Source organism: Salarias fasciatus, chromosome 12 (genome assembly GCF_902148845.1).
Source record: "Salarias fasciatus chromosome 12, fSalaFa1.1, whole genome shotgun sequence".
NCBI classification, from domain to species: domain Eukaryota; kingdom Metazoa; phylum Chordata; class Actinopteri; order Blenniiformes; family Blenniidae; genus Salarias; species Salarias fasciatus.
Genome location: NC_043756.1, coordinates 7,527,373 through 7,552,011, shown reverse-complemented (window position 1 = coordinate 7,552,011; position 24,639 = coordinate 7,527,373). Strand labels below are relative to the sequence as shown.

Below are 24,639 nucleotides of genomic sequence, written 5' to 3'. Positions count from 1 at the left end.
ATACGTTGTTGGACTTCCGGTCCCCGGTCTCCGCCTTGCGGTAGAGCTGTGGTTGGCCCCCTGGGAACAGACTGTCAGGGTTGGGGTGGTCCAGAACGAACTGAATGGTGGACTTCATATGCTGGACAAAGTGCGGTGGTTCTGCCATGGGAGACGTGGACAGGTACTGCACACAAATAGAAACACCAGAGTCAAAGCCTGGATTGAGAAGGGTTGAACATGTGCTGAGGAGAGACGGTGGACATGGAGAGGACTGGTGTGACAGTGGATGAGGCAGCGGGTAGAATAAGATGGAGGCACGTGATCTGCTGTAGAAACTAAAAGAAGAGGGCGAATGCACCAATATAATCTTTACTCCCTCAAATATACCATTTTGCAAATATAAAAAACAACTTTCAAAAGCCCTCTATGAAAGGAACTAAATCAAAGGCCGATGCGTTGCCTGGTGTGGGACAGGTGGAGCTCCACCCCGGAGCGCCTGGTGGCCAGGCCTTTGCCCACGGGGCCCGGTTTGGGGACTACAGGATTTCATCCATGGTTTGTGAAGCTGATGTTGTCCTGTTGGCTTCAAGTCCTGGACATGCACTGGGGCGGTTTGCAGGCGAGTGTACAGCAATGGGGATGAGGATCCGAGGCCACGGTCCTCGACCGGAAGAAGGTGGTCAGCCCTGTGCAGTTCGACGGAGACATCTTGGCCCAAGTGGAGTATTTTAACTATGTAGGGGTGTTGTTCACGAGTGGGGAACGGATGGAGTGTAAGATTGACAGACGATCGGTGCAGTAGCTGCAGTGATGCAGTCGTTGTATCTTTCCATTGTGGTGAAGAGAGCGCTGAGTCGAAAGGCAAAGCTCTCGATTTACCGGTCAGGCTTCAGTCCCACCCTCACCTATGGTCATGAGCAAAAGGACAAGATCCGGGATACAAGCAGCTGAAATGAGCCTCGTCCATAGGGTGGCTGGACGCTCCTTTAGAGATAGGGTGAGGAGCTCAGTCACCAGGAAGGAGCTCGGAGTAGAGTTGCTAGTCCTCCACATCAAGAGGAGCCAGCAAGGGTGGCTTGGACATCTGTTTAGGATGCCAACCTGGACACCTCCCTGAGGAGGTGTTCCAGGTCTGGCCCATCAGGACAAGTCCCCAGGAAGAGCTAGGACACACTGGAGAGACTTTGTCCCTCAACTGGCCGAGGAATGCCTTAGAATCCCCCCTACAATTGCTGGAGGAAGTGTTTGGGGTCAGGGAAATGTGGGCATCCCTGCATAGTCTGCTGCCCCTGCAACTCAGTCCCAGATCAGTGGTTGAAAATGGATGGATGGATAGAAAAGCTACTTTTCAGACAATTAAGAATAAAGAATACATTTACCTTTAAAATTTTGGCATCACTTTGTGACAACCAGAGGACAAGCTGTGGTTGTGGTGACCACGAGCATGGGCCAGTTTTAACAATCCCCTTGTTTGGTTCATATATTTCAGCCATCTGCAAGAAGAGTAAACAGATATTCGTATGAAAGTATTCAAATCTAGCTTTGTTATTGTCTGTTGGAGATGAGACTTAGTCTTCTGAATCAATAGGGAACATATCTGAATGAGAAGCTGAAACAATCAATGAAAACAAAGTAACTTAATTCAATAATCAGACTATACATTAAAGCAATTTATTAGATTTATTCTCTTTATTTTTGATCAGAAAAGAGTGTTCACAGTTCTGTACATTCCTCAGTTCCTTCCTCTCCCCCAGTGAAGGTCCCTGCTGATCGCAGGTTCTCTGCAGGACCTTTGAAAGTGAAGGATACAGGGAACACTTCACCAGTTCGAACTTTGACACCTATACAAATAGACAAAGATGCAATGTACCATCAGCTGAACAGCAAACAGCATCTCCAGCAGAATGATCACTCACCTATTCCATATATTATGGGTTAATGAATTCCATCAACAAGAATGTCATTCATTTCTAAAACAGATGAAGGTCATTTAGATGAAAGAGTGACTGGGGAGAATTTCTTCATGTTAATCAGTGTCTCAGACATCTCATGGTTACCTGTGGTGCAGCATGTTTCCAGATAGATGTTAATTTGAATATTTGTGGTGGTTAAAGCCACAGTCACCAGGTGGGCTGGCTTTGATCCCTGGGGGACAGAGGTGGCACATGGCCCGTCTCAGATATTAATGACACTGGGTTTACACAGATTGAAGAAATGTAGCAGTCTTTTTTGGTCAAAAAATTACCTTAGGGGATAAAATGTCACTTTCAAAATAAGGCCTCAGAATCAGCCACAAAACTGCTCCCAATGGATTACCTTCCTAATGGTCATACCCAGGACCCTGTCAATCTTCTGGTTAAAAAGCAAACTTCCTCCACAGCACAAGTTGGTGCATCTCACACCATCAGATTTCCAGGGAACTGGATGAAGTGTTACATTGAGGTGTTTTATTGCTCCTGTAAGATTTCACAATGCATTCCTGTAATATGACTCCTCTACTTTCAAAGTTAAGATGCCGTTCCGTGGAATACCTCCTCTATTTTTTTTCTCCAACTGGAAATCTAGCACCATGTTTTGCGCAATCGTGATTGTGAAACTGCTCCTGACTGAGATGGAACTCCTGGGATATGTATTTAAATGCAAACCTGAGGGAACACCTTGGACAGGTCCATCACAAGGCAAGGGACTCACTAATTAACCTTACAAACATGTTTATGGACTGTAGGAGAAAACTGGAGTACCCAGAGGAAATCCACACACAAGGAGAGAACATACAAACTCCACACAGAAAAGCCCAGCTGGTATTCGAACCCATGAAGCTTTCAACATAACATTTTTGTTGTTTCAATGCATACAGGCAAACCAGTTTTGTTTGCAATGAAAGCAAACAAATCTGTTCATGTTAATTTTCCTTCAAGACTTTTTTATTTGGATCGAGTCATCTTATCAAGAGGTGCATTTGGAAACCCACCATTTGTCACCTGGCTGTCAGGCAACATGCAGATGACATGCAGGTAGGATGTGTTTGTTCAATTGACAAACTATTTGTTTTGATGCTGGTCTGGTGTGTGATTTGAGGTTTTTGGATTGTATTTATTTATTTTTTTGTCTTGTGTGCAAATAAAATCTGTTTTACAGTTCTGGCGTACATTTCAAACAAAGGGAGCTTCCAGTAGAGGGCGCTCGAGCTCCGCCTGCTATCGGTTCGTCATGACCAGAAGAAGCAGCAGTGGGACCGTGAGCTCGGTCGCGGGGCTCGCAGCTCCTTCACACATCCCGACACTTCAGCTGGATAGCAGACGCCACTCACTGCAATGGTGACACCGCCGAGCTGCTCTTCCCCAGTAGACACCCCGGAGCTGCAATGAAGGTGCGTGTTTCCGTCCCGGCAAGCTGCGCTCCGGACGGGCTTTAGACCGGAGCTAGCAGCTAACGTTAGCTGCCGATGTAGGTCCTGCTTCACGTTACTCTGTGACAGCTGTCAGTAAACATCGACTCAGCAGTGACCAGAAGCTTTGCATTATTCTGATTAGAGCTTCTTCTTCTGCAAGTGCACGCCTGTGTAATTTGTGCAGCAGAGACATTGTATGCACAGTGATTTATCTTGGCAGTGTTTTGCAGGTCCTTATATATTATTCTTTTATAACCAGCTGTTTAATTATTTCTTATATAATTCTTCTATACGACCTTTATACAACCTGCGAGGCTTGTTTCTGTGGTAGCCATGGTGCATCTTATCTGTCTTGATAACCACATTCTTCACTGTTAATACGAGGTTATTGGAGTAAAGCTGCTGTGTAAATTGCAGGCAGGGGCATCGTCCATGTGGGCTTCATGCTGTGGTCTGCTGAATGAAGTCATGGGTACTGGGGCCGTCAGAGGCCAGCAGCCAGGGTTTGGGGCCGGTGCTGGACCCTTCAGATTTGCCCCCAGCGCAGGATACTCCACGTATCCGCCCACCAGCTCAGGAAGTCCCAGTCTTGTATGCAAGGCCTGTGGCCAGGCCTTCTCTGTCTTCAGGAGGAAGGTAGGTATCTGGATGATCTGTGTGTGACACCAGAAATGGTTTGTTAACTCGTCTCATCTGTAAATGACAAAATTTTGCATGCTTTGAGTCTCAGTTATATCTTTACCTCAAAAGAAATATCGTTATGTACATCCCATTATTATTCTAAAACTAATAACATATGACTGAGATTAAACTGGATGTAATAGCTTCTAAAATCAGGAAAAGATTGAAAATGTATCATTGTAAGTGATCAATAAGTGAAACAATATTTGTGTGTTCAATTTCGTTGAAGCCAGAAGACAGATGGAGCAACACTCTGCTGCTTTAATATCTTCTTTGAACACTCATGCTCATGTATGGCTAACTAGGTCCCACTCTCTCTGAACCCTGCTCCTCACTCGCTCACCGTGAGCAGTCTAAATCCCACGTTATGCATTTATTACTGTTTGATGTTTGTCACTTAAAAGAAAGTGCCTCCTGCCTCTGTGCCTGGAGAGGTAGAGCATATGTGAGTGATTGAAAAATGCAAGTTCTTCTGGCATTGATATGCCTTTCAGTGATGTCTTAAATCATGTGTCCACATTTAATGAACTTCTTATTACTATGAAACGAGCATTTATTGCGCATAACCACCAAGAAAAAAAAGGAGATCACAGTAAAACCTTTTTTTGATGGTTGACACCCCATTCCATCTGAAGGGGCTTTGGGCATTAATACATGAAGAAGAAGGTGATGAAGTTAATTAATTATCTAATTCCCATTACCTTTTGACTCTGTTTCTCCCCCAGTATATTTGCTGCGACTGCAAGAAGAGCTTCTGCTCTTTGTGCTCGCTACTTCAGGAGAATCTGCGCATTTGTGCCACCTGCCACTTGCTGAAGGCCACAGCCTTTCAGCGGCCGCGGCTAATGCGTCTGCGAGTGAGGGACCTGCGTCAGTACCTGCTGCTGCATAACATCCCCACCGACACCTGCAGGGAAAAGGAAGACCTGGTGGACTTGGTGCTTTGTCACCAGGGCATCGAAGAAGAGGAGGACCACGACACGGCCAGTCTCCACTCACGTTCCCTGTATACACCGACCCCTTCGACCACACAGTCTGCCTCGGAGCTGTCTGCCTTCGCAGCTTCTCAGGAGGAGCAGCTCAGCAGGAGCGATAGCTCTGATACCAACCAGGTGAGGACCTGCCGTGAATACACACTGCAACAGCTTTTATCAGCCTCTTGTAATTACACCCCGAGGCACAGAGCTATAACTGGAAGAATCTTCATTTCGTCTCGTCATTACATGGCCATTCGTTTTTGTTCCAAAAAACTAATTGCCATGTAAAGTCATTAACGATTTAGGATTTATTTAGTAATTGTGGCCTTCAGGCATGACGTTTACAATTTTGAAGAATCCACATGAGATCTGTTTGAAATGCCACGATAGCCCAGGTATAAACAAATGTAAAAGAGAGTTAGTTTATCATTTCATTCTGAGAGAGAGAGGAAATAGAAGGAAAAAATATATGCCTGCTGCCTAAAAAGATAGCTCAATCTTTCCAAGCAGCCAGGATCCTCTATAAATACTTGTACCTTTTACCTTGCCTGCTTATAGAACAGTAATCTTTTCTATGAATGGAAGGTGCAAGGCATTGTTGTTTCCAGTGGTATCAAAGGGCTGGTTTAAGAGCGTCTAATCCTAATCCTCTGTGGACTGGTTTGTCCCTCGCATGTACTGTACACTGATGTTGTGTTGCTTTTGCATTACAGGATATCGGTGATGCCACATCAGTGTCTCTCCTCAACTTAGATCCCAGTGAACACACTCCTGAGGTGACTTTTAGTGTTTCTATTAATTCTCATCAAACCATGTTTTATGTAAATTAATAATTGGTTTTGACATTATGTGGTGCAATATTTGCTTCCTATTGTTAATTTAAGGCCAGTGTTTTTCAAAAATGTATTTGACTGACATAGCAGTGCAATGTACGTCCTAATATATCAGTGCAATATAGTGAGAAGAAATTAGATGTTAGTGCTGCAAATTTTTTGAAAAAGATAGGATTTATTTTCTTTGTAGATGTACTGATCATTTCCAGGTTACACTCTGAACGTGCTGCCAGCCCATCACTGGGCCCTCACTGAGAGACAAGCAATCACACACGCGTATAATCCCACCTATGGCCAGTTTAGAAACAACGTTTAACTTAACAGACATTAAAAATGCTAGAAGCCCACAGTACCTGCATAAAACACACACACATGCTGGTGGTATACAGTGGTATACACCACTGAGCCATGTGTGACAAAGGCAGTACTTCAAAATCTCATCTTCAGCCAGTTTCGAACCATTTTCTTAAACCGAGCATTTTGACATCTTATCAGCCAATCACATTTACATAAATGTCCAATATGAGCTGATACTAAGATTATTTCTGCACATTAAATGAAGTGATGTGCTGAAAATGTAGTAAATGTTATCAATCCCGCACTAGAAATGTTTTTTTCTGTCGGATTAACACTACATTGTGCACTGGTCGAGCTGTTGTAAATTGCATCATATTGGTGAAGAAGCAAAAGCGGTTTGAAATGAGATGACTGAATAGTGGTTTCCCTCCTGTAGGTGAGTCCTCAGACGCGCCGTCGGGCCAGAGCATCCCTGTCAGACATCTCCAGTCTGAGGGACATCGAGAGCCTGTCTGTGAGGCAGCTGAAGGAGATTCTGGCCAGGAATTTCGTGAACTATTCAGGGTGCTGCGAGAAGTGGGAGCTGGTGGAGCGTGTCGGCAGACTGTACAGAGAGACAGAGGAGAACAGGAAGTCTTGTGGGTATTAACTTCCTCACTCCTAAATAATGCAATGTGTTTTTCTGTCATCAGCTCCTCGCCCTCAAAATGTCTCAGTTCACTCAGTTTGCTATTTTTGCCACCTAGTGAACACAGTGACTGTGGTCTAATATTACTTGCCATAGTAAATTTAATTTATTTTTTCTTGCAGTGGAAAATGTCAGCAAACCCGTAACCACAGGTAAGTGATCACCCCTCAGCCTATGCTCCATCCCAGACGTCACTGTTAGATACCACTTCCTGTTTTTAACCACAGAAACCTCCCACTGCGTCTTTCAATAACACAATGCAGCCAGTAGTAATTTCACAGTTTTAAGTTTGATCGGTCGACGTCAGGTTCAGTAAAAATTAGTTGCTCAAAGTAAAATGTCCCATGCTTGCTTTGCTCCTCCTGCACCAAAGTGATGGCCTTCCCCCCTCCTATCTGCAATGGTGCTATCGGAGGTAAGGCTGATAGATTCCTCAACGCCGTCGCATCGCTGTGAACACGTGCTCTCCCTCTGTGCCTCTCACCTCCGTCATGTGATCCCAGCCTCATTTTTCCACCACATCTGTTTTCACTGTGAACTTGATGCCGTTTGCCATCCAACCCATCTCTCTGCAACGTCCCTGAATGTGGTGGTTCCTGTGTAGTGGCATTCACCGTGAGGCGTCGAGGATGAAAACGAATGCTTGGCTCTTTAACATCTACATATTCATTTCTCATGCTCCCGAAAAGCATCGATCCGCCATGAGATCAGTTTCCCTCCTTCATCTATTCATGCGTTGCACACGTGATGGTAATTATAGGGAGAATTGTGGCGTGTTAGCCCACCATATTCATTCTCTCAGCTGCACGCTTCCAGTGCTAACGACTGTGTGGTTGTCATAGAAACATCTTGACTCAGCCATAATAGACATTGACATTTTGCTGGAGATTGTGAGCATGACCTTATACAAAGAAAGGATACTAGATCAGAGGAGATGCTTTAATAAGCTGTTGAGTTTTTTTTTTTTTTCCCCCCACTTCCCTCCTGGTCCATCTTCAGAACATGATACACCAATCAGCTAGAATATTATTCCCACCCATCCAGGTCTGGGCAATAAACGATGAATGATATTTCCTCAAGCATGGTCAATAGACTTTTGTTCCACACATCTAACAAATGCTCAATAGCATTCAGATTTGTTACAATTAAATTAAAATTCATTGTGATTCTAATTCCTGATCTCATTTTGGTACACGGGAGTGCTTTATCCTGCTGAAACTGGGCACTGCCACCAGAAAATACTGCTCTCATAATAACCACACATGGTCTTCAACAAGGCTGAAGTAGATGGTATGTACTAAAGTAGCATATCTTTATGGACTGAAGGTTTCCCACTGGAACGTTGCCTAAAACATCACGCTGCCTCTCCCAGCTTGACGTCTTCCCATAGAGTTATGTGTTTACTGGGTAAACAATACACACGCAGTCAGGATGTGAAACAAAACGATCCATCCTCATCCACATGTTCTCATTCACAGGAACTATTGCTGATTGACGTGTGACTGTTGTTTTATACTTAAAGTTGTTTTAACATTCCCTCCCACCGTGCCGCGTCCGCACCTTCACCTCTCAGACGGCGAGAACTGTCCACTGACGATCCAAGACGACAACCTCTGCAGGATCTGCATGGACGCCATGATCGACTGCGTTCTCCTGGAGTGCGGCCACATGGTCACCTGCACCAAGTGCGGGAAGAGGATGAACGAATGCCCCATCTGCAGGCAGTACGTCGTGAGGGCCGTGCATGTCTTCAAATCCTAATGCACCCCGACTGCACCTGCATCGGACTGCAGCTGTACCATAACTCAACAGTGCAGCTCATAACCTCCGACTACCCCGAAAGACTTACTTTGTGGATGTTTGTAATCCATGAAACTTCACTTTATTTGCACATCAAATGAGAGATTTTTTTTTTGGTTTTTTTTTTTACTTGGGACTTTTCACTTACACCAGACAGTACCATTCTTACTTAAGTCATTCCTTAAGTAAACATATCTCTTTTTCATTCTTAAGTGTGCATTTTTAAAAAAAAAAAAAAAAATTTAAACGACAATTTCTCTAAGCAAAGAATGTGTGGCACAAGCCACGAGCAGTTTTGTCGGACACAACACATCACCCTCAGATCTGCCTATAAACTGTAGCTGGTACTCGGCTCTGGTAATCTTCAGAGCGCCCGCCTCCTTACAACTGCTGCAAGCGACTACATATCTTAGTAACGACGGAGAGGACAGACACACGCCGAACCTCGGCACAGGAGAGCGAGGAGGTGAGGTAACTAGGTGCCAAATAACGGGGTCACGCCCCCCACGCTTCTGCGTCCTCCCCCTCGGCTGTGGGCGGGGCCGCGGTGTGCCTGTCCATTCTCAGCATGGTAGATAAGAAAGCACTTTGTTCACACTGTGTGTTTAATGCACCATTTCTCACAACCCACTGCAAGCTCTGTCCAGTAGTCGTGACTAATGTCACCTGTGCTAACTTTTGAATTTTCTTTTTTTTTTTAAAAGGCCACGAATAGAAAGAAAAGCAAATTAGTTGGAGGTAACTTCAAGCTTGGCCATTTTTGGTTCAAAGATTCCGGTCATTTGATGCATTTTTTTACTAACTGATTTTGCTCCGTAAGCACTTACTCTTATGCATTAGGATCACGTGGCGTCTGTCAGTAACAGCAATAGCGAGCGTCACAGCGGTCATCTCTGTCCTGTCTCGACGCTCCGTTGGAGCCGAGGCGAAACAAAAAACCGGTGCTAAGTCATTCATCCCACCTTCCGAATTTTCCATCTGAACCGTGGATGTGAAACTCTGAATGTTTTCTGTTGTCATATATCGTCGGGAGTGGAATGAAGTGTCTTAATGCGTTTTGGTTGAATTTCTAACGTAAGAGTAATGTATTGAACAAACTACTCAAAAATATATACAGTAGCTCTGAGTTTACTGACACCTGTGGTATAAAAAGTATATAGAAATGACTTGCTAATGTACATTTGCATATATTGATCCATATGAGATGTATATATCTATATTTTTTTCCATTTGATTTTAACTGTGTAATAGATTATTGAATTGTCCCTGGGATTGGGTCGTTGAAATATTACAGGGTTACTGCTAAGTGAGTTTTGAAACGTGCTCGATCTGCATTAGTTTGCCAGAACTGTCTCCCCACTTCAACCAGAGCATGACGAGAATCTTTATGAGACTGGTTACGTTACAACCCCGTCCTGAACTCCCCTTCCTGTTAAACCAGTTCCCTGCCCCCCCTCTCCATCCTCTCTCTCCTGCTAGTTTAGAAATCATTTGCTTGGTATAGCGCCCCGCCCCCCTCACCCCCATCCACAAACGTCAACAATGCTGCTATTACAGAAGAGATGTCCCCTACAATCATGAACCATAGTGGAGCAGGCTGCACTTTTCCTTTAGAGAGAGGGTGTTATTGTGTGCAAGGTTTGGTCTTTGTATTTGAGAATGTTGAACTTTTTATTTTGGTAATTAAAGATTTTAATTAAAGTCTGTTTTTGTATAATCACACATCACAAGCCGCGTCCCTGTGCTGTTTTGGGTAAATGGAGGATTTCTGGGGGTTGGGTGGAGTGCCTGGGATGTAAATATAGAAAGATGTTGCTTAGCATTTGTGGGTTTTATATTTATAGACATTAAATCAGATGAAGATGCAGCTTTAATTCACAAATGACCAACTATATGTAGCCCAGGCAAGTAACATTTAAATTGCATTATTAAAAAGACTGGTATGAATTCGATGTTTTTATTTCAGGTGTTTTGGAGAATATTTCACTACATTTAAAAACATTTATATTAAATATCAAATGTGTTTGCATTCATTTGGCAATTGAAAGTTGGTTTTTGGAAACCATGTTTGGCAGATCATTTCTTATACCTTTTATGACTCCTTTAATTTGGAGTGAAACAGGAATTTTATATTCCTCTCTTGAAATCCTTTGTGTATAACTGGGATTTTCAGTGTCGCAGGTTACATCCAGCCGTGCTCAACAGTAAATATACTAAGATGTTGACATCTTTAACCAGGTTTAATTGATTAAAAGAGAGAGAAGATAAGATTTAACCACAAGGACCCTGAAGGCTCATGGCAGGGAAGAAAATGTGAGTTTGAACTGAAGTGACCTTACAGCTGATGAAAGGCTCACTGTTTTCTGTGATTCATATAATCATACCCAGTTTCAAGTATTTAGATAATAAACTACCAAGTGTTGAGATGATTTAACTTATTGGCAGGATGTTATTCTGCCCCTAAATGTGAACATTAGTGTTTGTGTTTGTCTCTGGACTGGATCTCAGCAGTGGGTGAGTGGACAGGTCAGTCAATCATCCACCAGGGTTTAACCTGCAGGAAGGAGGTCATCTTTAATCACAGAAAGTTAATCTTCACCCGCTAATGGCTGACACTTCAACCACAAAGGTATGTGAGGGACTTCAACACCTTCACCCATTCAGATGTTCAAAGAAGTTTCAGGCGCTGCAATGCACTGGTGAGTGGTCAGTATTGGATCTGTAGGGATGAAACAATGATAAAGACTTGACAAGACTCAGTAAATGGTACAAATGAAATTGTTTTAATGCATATTAGCACTTCATTTTGGGATTTACAAATATAAACATCACATTCACCTGAGGTGATAGATTACAGCACAACACCCAAATACAACACCTACTGTATGGAGTATATTTTCAAATGTTTGCAAATGAGCTATTTGCAAGGGTCATAATTTGTTGCTTATATAAACCGGTATAGAGAAACCAGATGTGAGCGCACAGAGTGCTGAACCCAACCCGATGGAGTGCTGCAAAAAAAAAAAAAAAAAAAAAAAAAAAAAAAAGGCTCAAACCACCCTGATAAATTATTTGCACACATTTGACGCAGCTGTGTGAGACATCCAAGTCAAGTTACTGAATAAATGAATAAATACAAACTGTAATAATTAAAAAAAAAACAATAAATTAATGTTGAAATATTGATGAAAAACCCCATCAAACAAAAAACACTCCACAAAGTTTCAACCTAAACAAAAGCAGGAAGGTGTAACAGGAGTATGTAATCACTTAACTCTATTTTATCATCATCATTCAATTACATTCTAAATATTTATCATCATTTACTGTACATGCATTTCCTCTCTGATATCGAAGTGACTTTATTGTCAAATTTTGGCACAGACACTGTTATATGAAGGCAGACTGAAAAGAGGGCTTTTTCAGTTCACATGCCGGACAGTCTCTCTGCGATACTTTAGCTCCTGAGACACTGTAAACTCATGAAATGATGCTGGTAGAAAAATACTGTTTTACAATATTTAAAATGAATAAAAATAACCCAACAATTACAAGCACATCTTTTATAAAAGTAAAGTCTCAACAGAAATACATGCATGCCAATATGTGTCCAGTGAACGTTTATCATCTCCGCCTACAGGCCTCCATCTGTCTGCATGGAGGCGTTGGTTCGGAGACTCATCACGGGACCAGTTGTTCCATTAAGTGCAAAGACATCATCTCAATCGTCTTTTTCGTCCGGCTGGGAACTAGCTTGCCTTCTGCAGCAGTTTGTCCTCTTTCAGTCTGAACGGCACGCTCACAGACATCTCTGCGATGAACCTTTCGCAGGCCGTCTTGGTCACCTGCTTGCAGAAGCGCAGGTCGATCTGACAGATGCTGCCACAGCGCTTGAAAAAGTTCAGGGAATGATCCGTGACTCGGTTACAAACTGGAAGGGGGGAAAAAAAAAAAAAAAAACACATTCAGAATGAAAATCCTGAGACAGTTTTAAGTCTATAGATAAGCACGATCATTACGGGAATTGCCAGCAATCATCAAAATCCCGTCATTTTAAAATAAACTCCTCCAATCTGAGTCATACGCCAAAGTATAGCTAATCCCATAAATCGGTAAGATCTAGTTTCAACCAAATCACACTGAAGATCTAAAGTATTGTGTTAGTCCAAATACAAGACAGAATTTTTTTCGCCCCCTGAGAAATAATGTGTGAAAAAGTGGGGTCCTCTTATGTCGGGAGTCTAATCTTCAGCATCACTGCATGAAGGCCTCAGAAACAAAGAGGAACATGGAGGACGACTGATAGGCGTGCACGAGAGGGACGATAGGCTGGAGGTGTGTGAGGAATAGGCTGAGGACAATGGAGACTATATGAAAGAGAAAAAAATGTCCCATCACTGATATGTACAAAAACATTTCTCCAAATCTGATCCTTCTTATCAGGGTCGTCTTATATTTGGACCAATACAGTTTTCCTCTGAATTAACCTTTGCCATTTGCTCTCTGTGTGGGTGTGTTCAGGCATTCACCTCCACTGACAGCACTCCAGCTCTAATAACTCGTTGCACTTGCTTGTCAAGGATAGTTACATTTTTTACTCCCTCATTTCGTTTGGGTGGAGCCCTGTCACTATTACATAAACCAACAAATAAAACATAAAAGTGAACAGAAGTCTAATCGAGTGAAGTCCGGCTGATGTTTTATTCACTCATGCTTTGTAGTGTTTGTTCTAACTCAGTGTGCATCCTAACTTGGATCAATGAAGTGCCGCCCGCAGCTTTTAAGTAATTCACCATCAGAATCTGACAGATTTTCATTGAAAGCATTGCATTAAGGTGAAAATACTACAGCCACTTCCTCTGCGGTTACTACACAACTACTTTGGGAAAGCAACAGATTGAAAACATTTGACAATCACTTCAATGCATAGATCTACAGTGCACAGCAAGAATAAATATAAAGGCTTAACCTTATGTGGCCTCTTCTTCCTGCAGCTGCAAATAGATAACCAACTGTGAAACAGCAAAAACTGTGATAGTGTTTGTTTCACATAGTAAAAATAAATATGTTTTCCAGTAAATACAATGCTCGTATACACATGGCCCCCTCACAACAAAGCACAATTCATAGTTGCACCAGTGATGTGGATATTGGCTCATTTTCACCCATCAGGCTTCCCGCTGCCTCTCCAGTTATGATCAGTCTAACTGTCCTATTTGTGTAGTTTGTTTTTATGTGAGGTGAAAAAAATAAAGGCACTCAGCTCCAAATAAAGTAGCCTAACAAGATAACAGAGCAGAAGTACATATTACTCTATGAGCAGAAAATCAGTGGCATCTGAGTTACAGTGATGCCTTCCAGCTGAAAGAACTGACTTTATCTTTAGTTGAAAACACTAAACACAAGATCATTTATTGTGCCAGTGCTTTTTTTTTTTTTGCTGCCGTTTTACTGAGTAAAGCTCGAACTGACACTCAAGTTCATTTCCATTATGAACTTGCCCACAGTTTAATGTAAACTGTGTGATTTTTATTCCTTTTTTAAACGCCATGAATCAGTAGAAGTGCTTGAGGCGAGCCTGGGAGGAGTTGAGCACAGCAGAGCTGTGGACTTCGATCGTATTGGTCTAAACATAATATGACCCCGATTATGAGACAACATCACTTCTCCACACATATTGCCAGGAAACTCTGTCTTAAATTTGAGACAAATATAATAGATTTTTTGTTTTACATCTCTTCAGAGGTTCAAACTGAACATTAACACTGAAAGGGCAGCAGTTCTAGTGCGGGGAGTTTGCCTGCTCCAAGCAACTGCCTCGGGCCACTCCCACCTAAAGCATGTGACAACTGACAACTGCAGGACCCCCCCCTCCCCCCGAGCCAGCGTCTTCCATGCAGCATCACGGTTCCGAGGTCTCACCTGATAGGTTGATTTCTGTGAGCGAGTCTCTGGTCGTCGTCCCCGCCGCGGTCAGCAGGTTGACGGACTGGTCGTTGATGTGGTTGCAGTAGCTCAGGTCCAGCCGGGACAGCAGAGGCATCTGTCGACTGATGAGACGTAAAGACGTGTCGGTGATGTCCAGCCCCGCCAGGCGCAGGTCTTCCACGTTTCGCAACTTGCAGCGATTATCCAGTTGACCTGTTGGACGAGAAAAGTCAACAAATGAGCTTCTGTGACAGGTGGTGATTTTGCTTTGTCAAGAAGAGGCCGAGATGTGTAATCACTACGATGCATTATGTAATGAGATCAGTCAGTAACTGACACGTGCACGATGGATTAACGTAACAACTGAGATTCAGACACTTTAACATGGGAGCTCCTTGTGTCAACAATCTAGTTTGAAGCGTTGTTCGTATTTCACCTGGTCTGTTGTCTGTCGTCGGTGAGAGAAGGTCCCTCATCTGCGGGTCTTTCAGTCCCTCGACCCACTGGACGTCCAGGGTTCGCAGCAGAGGGCAGCTGGAGGTGCAGAGAGCTGAAACCGCGGCCCACGAACACCCCGACAGCTTCAACACTCGCAGACCTGCAAGACACGGCCGCATTTTAAATAAACCGGCACAGAGCGACAGAGACGGAGAACTGGATCGAGTTTACGACGGTTAAATACCTGGTAGCCTATTGATAAGCCAGCTTAATTGTTTCTTGGAAATGTTGGTCCAACTGAGGTCCAGACACACCGGCTGCCGTCGGATAATCCCGCTGAGCATCAGTGGAGTGATGGAGATGCAGCGGTTCAGATCGATGGTTGTCCAAAGTCTCTTATCGCAACACCTGTTGGGAGAAGGTTTTGCGTTTTGAGTTTGAGAACACTAAAGAAAGCTGTAATTGCCCCGAAACACACCAGAGGCTTGTTTCTCTGCAGCGACATTCAAGTGTAAACATGCTGTCAATTTACCATCTGTTCCACGTCTTGCAGACTCGCATGCAGACGCAGAGGTCCTGGTGTGGGAGATGGTGGAATATGGTCATCCAGACTTCGCGCTGCAGGATGTGTGTTTTCCCGTCTTTCAGAGGCAGCCGGTCGGGCGGGGGGCTTATCGGAGGAGGCCGGATAACGTGCCGCTCCATCTGGACGCACTTGGGAGGGGAGCGCGGCGGCACCGGGCGAGTGGTCGGCGTGCTGCGGTTGAAGCCCAGCGGGGCGATGGGGCTCGGGTAGAAGTGGCGCAGCTCCCAGGGCGTCCCGTTCATCTCTTTGGTCTTCAGGTGGGGCCTCTGCTCGCCGAGCTCGTTGCCGTTGCGGAACAGCCTCTTGGGTTCTTCGTTCTCCGTCTCGGGCTCCACCTTCACAGGGTGGCGGTTCTCGTTGGCCAGGCAGTCCTCGGTCTTCTGGATCTCCTGGTTCAGTGCTTTGCTGAGCTCTCGGCTCAGCTCTCGGTTGGGCAAGCGCCGCTTACGGCGGGTTTTCTGGCGGGGACCCTTTTCCTGCGTCTCACTTCCGCCCTCGCTGCTGGGGCCGGCCTGCGGAGAGCTGCAGTGCGACTGGTCGCTGTCTCCAACCGGCGTTTTAATGCAGGAATTCAAAGGGTCGATCTTAGAGTCCCTGTAGTCTCCCTCCTCCTCGGTGTCTCCAAAGCGACCTCTCTTCTCCGCACCAGGCCGGGAATGAGGCTCCCTCACATCCTCATCGTCATCCTCGTAACCATCTTCGTCCTCTTCTTCTGTCTTGATATGTTGTAGAAGTTTGGAAAAATAAGGATCATCTGACTTTTCCTGCAGGAAACCAAACAGAAATTAAAATCATTACTCTCATTTAGTAAAAACTAAATTGCTGCTCTGATCTAAAACGTTTACATTCGGTCACATCATAACTTACACAAATCTTCTTCCTTACACTGAGGCTGTCGTCCTCATCATCCTCAAAGAGCTTCCTCTTCTTCCTCAGCTTGTCTTCGGGCCTGGGCCGAGGCAGGCTGCTGGGGGAGAGCAGTGGCGGCTGCCGGAGCAGAGCGTCCTCGGGTCTGTATCTGGGCGTCTCCTCTCTGTCGGGCCTCTTCTTGGGCGCCGAAGAAACGTCTCCCTCCTCCTTCACCGGCTTCTGTTCCCTCAGCAAGGAGCCGGGGAGGTTGGAGGCGTACTTGAACCCTGGACCCCTTTTTTGCTTCAGTACCAAAAGGGACGAAAATTACAAGACAACTTTATACCTTCAGCTTATCGGGACCCAACTGCGTCTCTCGTGTGCCTGCACTTTAATAAATATCTCACTCAGGCCAAAACATGCATCACGTTGCATACCACTGGTTTCCTGCTTCTGACACTAATACAGTCACATGTCAATGACTTTCACAAACAAGAAACGCACAAACAGGAAGTGGCAAACTGATAAAAAACGGCAAGTGAAAATCTACCAAAGAGGAAAATGACTCATACAAAATCTTTTCAGATCAAATTATTATTGGCGCATTTTTCCGAAACAGACACATACACACTTAGCAGGCTGCAAACAAAATCATTTGATTCACATATATTTCTACTCACTTTTCCACTCTTTCCTGCGTGGTTGCATTTGGGGCACTCCCAGCAGTTTGGCAGCTCATCGTTCACCACTCCAGAGGCATCGTTCACCTGACAAACCCAAAGGAGAATGAGCCCAACAAGTTTCAACGCAGTCCTATCCACTCTGCTCTGAACACAGGGAAGAGGACAGAAGTGAAAGTGATTGTTGTTGTGGCTGCTAGTTAGGCAGGCCAGCGAAGTTAAACATTTGCTAGAGCTAAAATGTGCGACGTGACTTCAAGGCCCCAATGAAATGTATAACAGTTAAAGATAAACAGCTGAAATGGCTGGACTGCATTCTGGAGCATGACAACAGCCAAAAGAAACACATTCTACAACCCTCACAATATCTCATTTTCAATAATTACGTAATTCTAAAATCAAGAAGAAAGATCAATCTGGAAGGTTTCCAAGCCGCACAGAAAACTTAGTGCGACACAAATGTGGCAAGAGGAGGATTATTAAAGACAAAGAGCGCCCACACAGAGGAGATCACGTTCAATTAATCTTGAAACAAGTGGCATTAAAAAAAAATACAAAATACCAGTGATATTATTCTTCGCTTCTGTGGCATGCAAAGCAACTAGACAGCGCATGTTTGCAAAACTGGTTGGACCAAACCTTTCCTGAAAATCCCTCGCTGTGTTTTTGACACAACAATTACAAACAGGGTGTGTGCTGCTTCACCTTTTCATCTTCGCTGGTTTAAACATACTCAGCACTTAAAACTCGTGAAGTCTCACACACACACACACACGCCACATTCAGCATGTATTCATCTGTGATGACGACTCCGTACAGCGACTGTTTGGTGAAAGTCCAATCTGTAAACACGATGGTATCACACGGCTGACTCACAAAAAACTGGTACCACGGAAGACTGACGTGTGTTTCTCGTTACATAAACTATGTGAGTTTCCCGTCCAATTAACTTGAGTGAGTATAGTCCAACCGTGTGAGTCACTCCCTTCATGTTACAATGACCTGGCATTCCCAGTACACCGAGTCACCATGGGAAGGACTGGACGGAGGTGGGAGCAGCACAAATGTTCCCCGAGGTCCGTGTACCTTGAGGCAGTTGGGATGGACGATCTCGTTGCAGATGGAGCACTCCATCAGCATGAAGTTAAACTTGTCCTCCTCGTCCTCGAGTGTGTCTTCCTTCCCCGCCTCTTTACACACCACACACACTGCAGTGTGAGGCAGGACGGGCTGCACGGATCAAAGAGAATTGCACAAAAAGCTGAGTTCAACGTTAATGGCATTATATTTAATCCATTTTAATCAGTGAAACAGACGACAGGGTATTTCATTACCCTGAACATCGATTAATTGTTAATCTGGTGGGGAGACAGCTTCTGCCTCTCTCCTGCTTCCAACTCACCGCGATGCACTGCCGCATGATGCACGACTGCTTCATGCGCCCGGGACCGCCAAACTTCTTCATGTCCTTGCAGAAGTGACACTCTCCGCACTCGGTCCGCAGGCACGCCTCACACTTGCGGCAGCGCGTCCTCCTGCGTCTGGCGCCGGACGAGCTGCGGTTGGACGGCAGCTTGACGGCAGAGCTCGTCCCCATCTTGGGCTTTGGCCGGTTGGCCGCCCGCTGCTGGAACACAAACGGAGAAAGTGGTGGAATTAAAACCAGTTCCAAGTACCTCATGGTGCGTGTATAGTGTATGAATTACTTTTTTTTATTGGAAAGACAATCGGCTATTCATGCGGCCAATGAATTTTTATAGTCGGAACCGCCTAATAGAAAAATGTCGGAGGCAGGAGTGACGTTTCCACTGGGGAAGGTATCTTCATACAGGTGAAACAGGTAGAGACAAACAAAAGCATCTAAACTCTTCTATCAAGTCAGAAAGCCAAGAGCAGTGACTCGTTAATAATTTTGCGGTTGTCCCTTCAGAAAAGTGCGAAAAAAGCTTCTGCTGCTACTTCTCAAACCCAGATGTCACTTTTTAAAGATCAACACAAACACATCAGAAAAAAATAAATAAATAAGAAGTCATATTTTAGAAATGTATAAAAGTAAGAGTTGACTATTCTGCTTAGAAATGACAAAAGTAAAAGCTTTGATAATCACAAGTCTTTTTGACAATCAGCTAAAAGTGGAAACATGCACAGACATGAATCAAACATTTTTTTTTTTGTTATTGTTACTGCATTCATTGTGCTCACTCTCTCTAAGAAGAAAGGTTCATTTATACATCCAACCACTTGCTATTGAGCATTTCTAAGACTTTTTTCCCCTAATGGTCACAATAGACAGAAGGATCTGCATTAAATCAACCCAATATCAACAAATCTTCAGGCTTGCAAATGTCAAGTCCAGAGCTTCAAAGATCATTTAAATGGCAAATCAATCATTAGAATGGTCAATTATTTGCATCTCTATCAAGTAACAAAAACAAAAGTCAACTCACTACATTCACCACTGTGAATTTCTCATGTTTCCATGGCCGCATCCCTGCCGTCTTGGCAGGACTACAAAGCACGATGAAAATAAGACAAATCGGAGACCATTACGGTGCTTCTTGTTCTAGCAGGAGACGTTACCTTGGCAACACATTTGCCTTGCTGGTGGCAACTGTTTGAATAGGGGACTGCAAGAGATGGATAAAAATAAGCTCACAGGAGGAGGTTATGATTTACAGTGAGGCTGCGAGCACTTAACCAATGCCATTTATTCTATTACTGATAACTACACACGGCCCACATACTACACAGGAGCGTAGCATTTAATAAAAGAAAGATTTGGATTTATTTTTTCCCTCTGCAAAACAAAGCTGGAGCACTGTGTGCAAGTCAGACAGGTAGAACAAGATGGGAAAAAAAAAAAAGAAAAAGAACAAGCTGTGTCAGGCCAAACAATCAAATAAAATGCTTCCTGAATAACAAAGAGGTGAAACCTGTCCTGTTTGTGTCAGCCGCAACAAAGAAACAGGGTAATAAAAAAATAACAACCTCAACAACATGTTAGTTCATGTGCTTTTTATTTCTGACAATTCAGGCTCGATTGATTCCTTCCTAAAATTAAGTCTATTTCAAACTCTAAGTCTTTTCCCGGGTCAGAGGTTGTGACCTGTTTATGCTGTACAGAGTTTAAGCAAAACAGGTCCTTTCACTACTTTCCATAAATCTGACTACTGTGGAAAAAATGGGAAGGATATATCAAGAAAGGAAGTGTCTTTCACTGTCAGTATCACACACTTTCATTAGCGTGTTTAGCTTTTTGACCTTGTCTGACACAACTGTCTCTGCCATTTCTTCCATCGATGAATACCTTTGACCTTTATCCTTCTTATATGCAAGCAGTTCATATAATCACAGTGGCTAAAACAACAGCTTTGAACACAACTATCAGCTGACTCGTCTTTACTGTAACTGTTGTGCAATAATATGTCAGGAATCTGGGATTGGTTGCTTGGGCATGCGAACAAAAACATGGCCTATATTCTCAGCCCGGTCTTCTGACTCAGCTTCGCAGTGGGTTTCAGTAGGAGGAAGTCACAAGGCTCATCATCTGCTGCTGCCTGTGTACAGTGGTCCTTAACACAAATAAAACCATGTGTTACTGTCTCTAGTAGTGTGTCACAACAAGATCGCCATCTTCAGTGATTGGATTATTGCTTGAGCCTGTTGTGGGTGTAAACATTGTGCAAGCACAAAGATTAAAGCTCTGACATTAATGCTTCTCATATTTCCCCCTGAATCATACATGCCAGCTTTCTAATGGAGGCTTCTGCAATACATCCCATTAGCTGTTAAAAGCCTGGCCAAACTGGGCATGCACTTCAAACCACACGAAAACTTTGCCCTAATGAACCACACGAGCCTGCACGCTGAAGCTGGTGTGAGCACAAAAACAGGGGCGGGAGCACAGTTATTAAAGGATAAAACTGAGGGAGACTAATGTTTAACAGAGGGTCAGTTTAGGAACCAGTGGACCACCAAGCAACAGCAGCAGAGCCTCCGCATTGTTCCCTCTCCCCATCCCCCCTCCACGGTCCCTGCCCCGACAACATTCTGCCCCAAAGCCTCCTTAAAGGCGCAGGCTGGTGGGACAACTTTTAGGAAGTGTGAGGGGAAATCAATCAGTGTGAAAGTCCGTCCACAGTGTGGCAGGTTACTGTGGAGCGGAAACCCGCCGCTCGGGTCGGTCTGAAGGTGGACTGTCTGATAGGAATCATGTGGTAAATGTTGAGGATCAGGTCACAGCCACGGGTTTGTATTTTGACTGGAGGAAGCTGTTGTGTTTAAGAGGTGGTCAGCGGCACAAAATGGGTCAGTTGTGGCTAACAATGATCTCCAGGGGAAGAGGACACGGCGGGTTACAGCAAACTGTTCTAAGTACAAGGAGTTCACTCAGTCGCGTTCAGGGTTGTTGTTTCCCCCCCCCCTCCGCAAAGAATTCGCTTCTATAACCTTGCTGACTCGAGAAAATCTCCCGAACACACCTTTCTCCTTCCACTCAGTTCAAATACAGAGAAGAGGAGCGACTGAGAACCTCACGTTAACCCAAAGCGAGCGACGACAAATCTCTCACTATCGGATTTAATCTTCCCACCACATGTTGGCAAAACGCGCGCGGAAGAAACCGGAGCTCGTGTAAATGAAGTGTGAAAAACGCTCGTACCTGCTCAGACTCTGAATCATATTCCTCATCGTCTCCGCTCAATGACAAGGCCATGACTCCTCTCTCTCATCGTTTGTGAACAGCTCAGAAAACTAACATGGCTGAACGAGCCTGCAGCTCCTCCTCCTTCACATCACAACGACACGGGCAGCTGCGGGCTCCGGTTCACACTGCTGCCTTCACTGACCCTCGGAAACACAGGATTCATGATTACTTAACCCTCCAGCGGCATGTAGTTCGAGAAACAGCCTGTCAAGCACGGATTTACGAGTGACATTTATACATTTTAAACATAAAAATTTAGAAAATTACAGTCAAATTATCTGATAAATAAACGCATGGTTACTCCGGAAAATTATTAGCACGTATCTCGAAGGCAACACAGGAGTAACAGGAAGAGGAGACGCGCAGGTTGTGCAAGAGGAGTCCCTCCCTCACCTGTCCGTGTTCGCTTCTGCTGTTTCATTATCGCTGCATGAGTCCCTGAGGGTAGATTAAATTCTTGAAAGGTTGATTAAATTTATCTAACGTTTTAATCCCCAGGGTTTTGGCAAGGGACTAATGGTCTCAGAATACGCAACTATGTCGTTGACACAGTTTGCTTGACATTTTGTATAATGTTTATTCATATCTGTGAATGCAGCAGCCTGGTGCTGAGCAGGTGTTTCACCTTCTGAGGGGCAAACTGAAGGTGATGACTCCTCCAGATGCGCAAGAAATGCAGACTGGCAGAAGCCAAGTGTTTATTAAATGAAGTATTTCAATTTTAAGGAACTTAAAAATGTATAAAATCTAGAAATACTTTTAAGCATGCTGTCAAATATTGTTTCTCCACAAAATACATCTGGTACATATTTATAATTTGTATACATTTCAAACCATTTACCTAAATTTAAAAATGCTGATGTTTATCTCATATCCAGTGATGATAACTCGCCTTGAACAGACTCAGCACAACAAGAAACGTGTCAGTGGCTTATCCGGGTTGAGAACATATTATATAATTCTGGTGATAAAACAGTAAGTTGTGTAAAGCCACTGTGTGTGCATTTGATAAAGGTTTACTCTGGCGCCACCCAGCGCATAAGCAAGCTGCATGTCCTGTTCGTCTTAGCCACATTTTCTCAAAACTTTTGGAGAAAGCCAGTCGTAAACAGCATGAATGTCTGTCCAAAATAAATGCATCTGTCTCGGTCAAACTTTGAAATACCAAAAGTTATAGTTTTACCTGAAGAGTACATTTATCATCTTTAATATAGTATTAAACAAAGGTAATCTGAAACAGTTGTTATAGATAGTACACAAAGTGCAGTTCATCATCCATTAATCTATTTCCATAAAACAACAAAGAACTTACATCTGATTCTGTCTGAAGGGTTTCATTCACCATCTAGATGTTCAGATGCAATGATGAATGCATTTCCTTCTGCAGCAGCATAATAGCTGTGCTGGTTATCATGCATCTTGTGGTTTGAGCTGATGCATGACCCTAATGTGGGTGTCTAAAACCTCAAAGTGAGATATGAAGATGTGAACACAAACACGTTTTCTGCAGTGCACAAGACTTCATGGAAATATCACTTTGGCCGAAAAACTGTCTCAGCATTGTCATGCATGATGCATCAACTTTTTTGCATTTTAAATATGCAATGTAAATATAAACAAAAGAAACATGCTTAATTAAAATAATATTTGGTACCTCAATTTATAGACTATGCACATAGTCACATTTGTATGAACAATGTAACAGAAACTCCACTTGAATCAAAGTGTTAAGTTGATGCATGCTCTTCACACCCCTGCAAAACAAATGTCATTGCCAAATATAAAATTAGTGCAATGAAATAAAATTACATTTAAATATTATGCTATTGCAACTGTATTTCCAGCACGTTGATGTTTTGGGGGATATTATAATTACAAAAAGTATTGCATGAAATTCTGTATTTTGTGGAGTAGGTCAGGAAAGGCATTGATATTCAAGGTCTTGAAAAATGTAAAAAAGGTTTACTCAGAGTTCCCAGAGTCAGAAGCAGTTTTCAGTTCCTCCATTCCCCACCTCTGGAACAAACTTCCTGAAAAACCTGAGGACTGCTGAAACTCTCACTTCTTTTAAATCAACACCTAAACTCATTATTTGCTCAGGCCTTTCAATAAACAACAGATTTTACTTTTTTTTTTTTTGTTTACCTTAATATTAATAAAGTTTCCACTTTACTTATTCTCAGTCTTGTCTTTCTGAGTTAGTTTGTATTAGAAATTTCCTTAATTTCCTTGCGAAGTAATGTGGACAGCCTAGTGTCTGAATTTTGCTATACGAATAAAGTTACCTTGCCTTGCCTAAAGGCATTTTATTATTATTATTATTATTATTATTATTATTATTATTATTATTATTATTATTATTTTCTTTTTATCCGTTTCTAAAAAGATGCATTGCATATGTTGTGAGTCCTCGTGTGCAGTGTGAATCAAATAATCTGTATGTATGTAAGTATGTAATGTTCCTACCTGCCATTGTTTCAGGGAACAGTGAATACAGACACTAAAGGGAGTGTCTTGAATTGAAGTTTGCTGTTGTTAGTTTCATAAAAGAAACAGGGGTAAAACTATCACAAAAATCTGCCCGGAAGCAGAGGAGAACGCCCACACTCGGAAAATGAAGGTTATACTATTTTTATTTGAAGAACGGAAACATTTCATCATTCTTTTATCCTCTGAAAAAAACAGATTTCAAACCTTTTGCTTGTGAATCTGACAAACAGAAAAAAAAGTTGCACAGAAACATGCACAGAGAACGTAAAATAAAAGTGAGCTGAGTGTGTGTGTGTGTGTGTGTGTGTGTGTGT

The 24,639-nt window shown here is 43.4% G+C and overlaps 2 protein-coding genes across 7 annotated transcripts; one reads left to right on the top strand and one right to left on the bottom strand.

The window, feature by feature from the left end:
• The first annotated feature begins 3,168 nt into the window (after nucleotides 1-3,168).
• On the top strand, nucleotides 3,169-10,373 carry rnf34a (ring finger protein 34a). Its single transcript, XM_030104080.1, has 7 exons — nucleotides 3,169-3,352; nucleotides 3,791-4,009; nucleotides 4,780-5,166; nucleotides 5,745-5,807; nucleotides 6,598-6,799; nucleotides 6,972-7,001; nucleotides 8,423-10,373. The coding sequence occupies exons 1-7, from the start codon at nucleotides 3,347-3,349 to the stop codon at nucleotides 8,608-8,610; spliced, it is 1,095 nt and encodes a 364-aa protein (XP_029959940.1). The 5' UTR covers nucleotides 3,169-3,346; the 3' UTR covers nucleotides 8,611-10,373.
• A 2,012-nt stretch (nucleotides 10,374-12,385) lies between these two features.
• kdm2ba (lysine (K)-specific demethylase 2Ba) lies at nucleotides 12,386-21,905 on the bottom strand. 6 transcript variants are annotated; one of them, XM_030104077.1, is made up of 11 exons: nucleotides 21,791-21,905; nucleotides 18,533-18,757; nucleotides 18,217-18,360; nucleotides 17,131-17,217; nucleotides 16,469-16,762; nucleotides 15,548-16,365; nucleotides 15,260-15,423; nucleotides 15,014-15,175; nucleotides 14,572-14,790; nucleotides 13,619-13,661; nucleotides 12,445-12,580 (listed from the first exon to the last, which is right to left on the bottom strand). In XM_030104077.1, the coding sequence occupies exons 1-11, from the start codon at nucleotides 21,842-21,844 to the stop codon at nucleotides 12,574-12,576; spliced, it is 2,217 nt and encodes a 738-aa protein (XP_029959937.1). In that variant the 5' UTR covers nucleotides 21,845-21,905; the 3' UTR covers nucleotides 12,445-12,573. The 6 variants fall into 6 exon arrangements, with proteins under 6 accessions (XP_029959933.1, XP_029959936.1, XP_029959935.1 ...); XM_030104078.1 differs by having other exon boundaries at nucleotides 13,619-13,643; XM_030104073.1 differs by lacking the exon at nucleotides 13,619-13,661 and having other exon boundaries at nucleotides 12,386-12,580.
• Between the last annotated feature and the right edge of the window lie 2,734 nt (nucleotides 21,906-24,639).